Raw genomic sequence first — 2,199 nt, 5'->3', positions numbered from 1 at the left:
GTAACCGGGCGGCCACCGCCCCAGCCAGGATACGATGGGGGATAGGCGGGGAGACGACCGACGCGTGGCACTTAACGATGTGGCCAGCGCAGCTAAGCGTAATAAATACTAAAAGTTCGCTTGTTAACGTTAACTGGTCCGCGGGTCCCAGGCATGGCCCTCCCTGCCTTGGGTCCCATTCACCTCTCTCTTCCCAAAATACCCTCTCCGCCCCCCCCCCCCCCGACTCGCGGTCCCCATGGGCATTTCGGAAACAAGGGAACATAGGTCGCGTTTATAAATTCTCCCCCATTCCCCCATTTCGGCGTAGTTAACAGCAAGCGACGAAAGAAAACCTATTCTTTGGTCCCAGGAATTTCCCGAGTCTTCCTCAAATCTCTCTATGCCGTTCCCAGAATACCCCTGATCTCCTCCCCAAAGTTTTCCCCACCGTTCCTGATCTCTTCCCGTTACTAGTTTCAGTTCCTCCTCCATTTTTGTCGGAGAAATGGAACAGTTTTTCTAGAATTTCTTTTCTCCCGTTTTTTCTTTAATTTTTATGTTACAGAAATGTCGGAAAGCGGGAGAGAAATTAGGGAGGGAGGGATCGCCGAAATGATGGACGGAACTCTAGAAGGCCCACCGCCTGCGGCTTTTCCCGGCGGGATCAGCTCCGCGCTATCGGAGATCCTCACATCCGGAACCGATCCACTGGACTCCATCTTCTCCCACATCCCGCCGCCGGCGCTGGCAGCGCCGGAAACCCTCGGCTCCGGCGTCTACCTCCGACAGACGGAGCTCCTTCGGCGAATCGCCTCCCAATCCCGGCCCTACTCCGCCGCCTTCCCTTCTCGCGCCGCCGCTCCCGCCTGGGCAGCCGCGGCAGCCGAACAGCATCACCGCCTATACCGCGGCATCGGGCCGGCAAAGAAGAAGCTCTACCGGGGCGTCCGGCAGCGCCACTGGGGGAAGTGGGTGGCCGAGATCCGGCTCCCCCAGAATCGGATGCGGGTCTGGCTCGGCACCTACGACTCGGCCGAGTCGGCGGCCTACGCCTACGACCGCGCCGCCTACAAGCTCCGCGGGGAGTACGCCCGCCTCAACTTCCCGGACCTCAGGGACGGTGGCGATTGCCCCGAGAAGCTCCGCGTGCTAGGATCTGCCGTCGATTCCAAGATCCAGGCCATCTGCCAGCGGCTCGGGCGGCAGAGAAGATCGAAGCTGAGATCCGAGTCCGAGAAGGGGAAGGCAAAGGGAGAGAGCCGGAGAGACGACGAGCCGCGGGCCGCGGCGGCGGAACAGGGCCCGTCGGAGACGTCGTCGTCGGTGTCGGAAGAGAGTTTGATGACGGCGGGGTGCGCCGAAACGAACAACGAGTGTTCGCTTGCGGGGATGCCCTCGTTTGATCCCGAGTTAATCTGGGAAGTGCTCCCTAATTAAGCAAAAAGATGCTGCATTAGCTTTACCAAAAAGTATGTAATTAGTGGATAAATGACAAGCGAGAGAATTAATACTGAATAAATGATGCTGTAAGCGAGATGTTTGGGACAAAAAGGGCTACTTCTCAGTCTTCCGTGATGGTCATGGATGTGGTGCGATAACGTAGACTGGATTTTTATGGTGATCTAAGTATTATTGTTATTAAAATTTTTATGTGGCAAAAATTATCAAGGCCCACGGGGTTTTTTTGGTGACAATTCGTATTAGAAAATTATTTTATTTAATAATTACTATACTTTTATTTGATAAAATAATAATTTACTAAAATAAATTTAAAATACTGAAAAGATACTAATCTAAGAACGTAATATGCTCCTTACGTACGGATTTGCAGCGATCTCGTCCCCAAGGTATAACAACCTATCTTAGTCCAATTCTCTTGTAACGAGCTAGAAGGCTTGATTCAATCAACTCATTTAGTTACTCAGAAAAAAAGAAAAGATAAAAAACAAAAAATTAAAAAGTAAAAAGATTCTTTGTAAAAAAAGGGTTACCACAGATGAGCCTATACATAAACTCTATTCGAAGACCGAAAAGATACAAATATACGTAATGTCGCACAAACAATTGGAAACCAACGTCAATTGAGATCTAGGGCAGATTTTTGTCATCGTCAAAGCCTTCTTAAGTTTTTGCAAATATTATTTTATCATTGGCTATAAGTTATTTATATTATAAAATTTTAGCACCATAAAGTAAATAAACATTTGGTGATGAAAA

At 49.7% G+C, this 2,199-nt stretch overlaps 1 protein-coding gene across 1 annotated transcript; it reads left to right on the top strand.

The window, feature by feature from the left end:
* Positions 1 to 288: 288 nt before the first annotated feature.
* LOC103696378 (ethylene-responsive transcription factor ERF061-like) lies at positions 289 to 1,676 on the top strand. The gene has a single exon (XM_008777980.6). It carries the CDS (start codon positions 550 to 552, stop codon positions 1,417 to 1,419), a length of 870 nt encoding a protein of 289 aa, XP_008776202.3. The 5' UTR covers positions 289 to 549; the 3' UTR covers positions 1,420 to 1,676.
* The last annotated feature ends 523 nt before the right edge of the window (positions 1,677 to 2,199 follow it).

The sequence above is a fragment of the Phoenix dactylifera genome, chromosome 1, assembly GCF_051530095.1.
Source record: "Phoenix dactylifera cultivar Ajwa chromosome 1, Ajwa_hap1_PhDact_Kaust_v1.1, whole genome shotgun sequence".
Lineage (NCBI taxonomy): Eukaryota > Viridiplantae > Streptophyta > Magnoliopsida > Arecales > Arecaceae > Phoenix > Phoenix dactylifera.
Note: the sequence above shows the minus strand (reverse complement) of the source record. Positions and strands in the feature narration are given on the sequence as shown.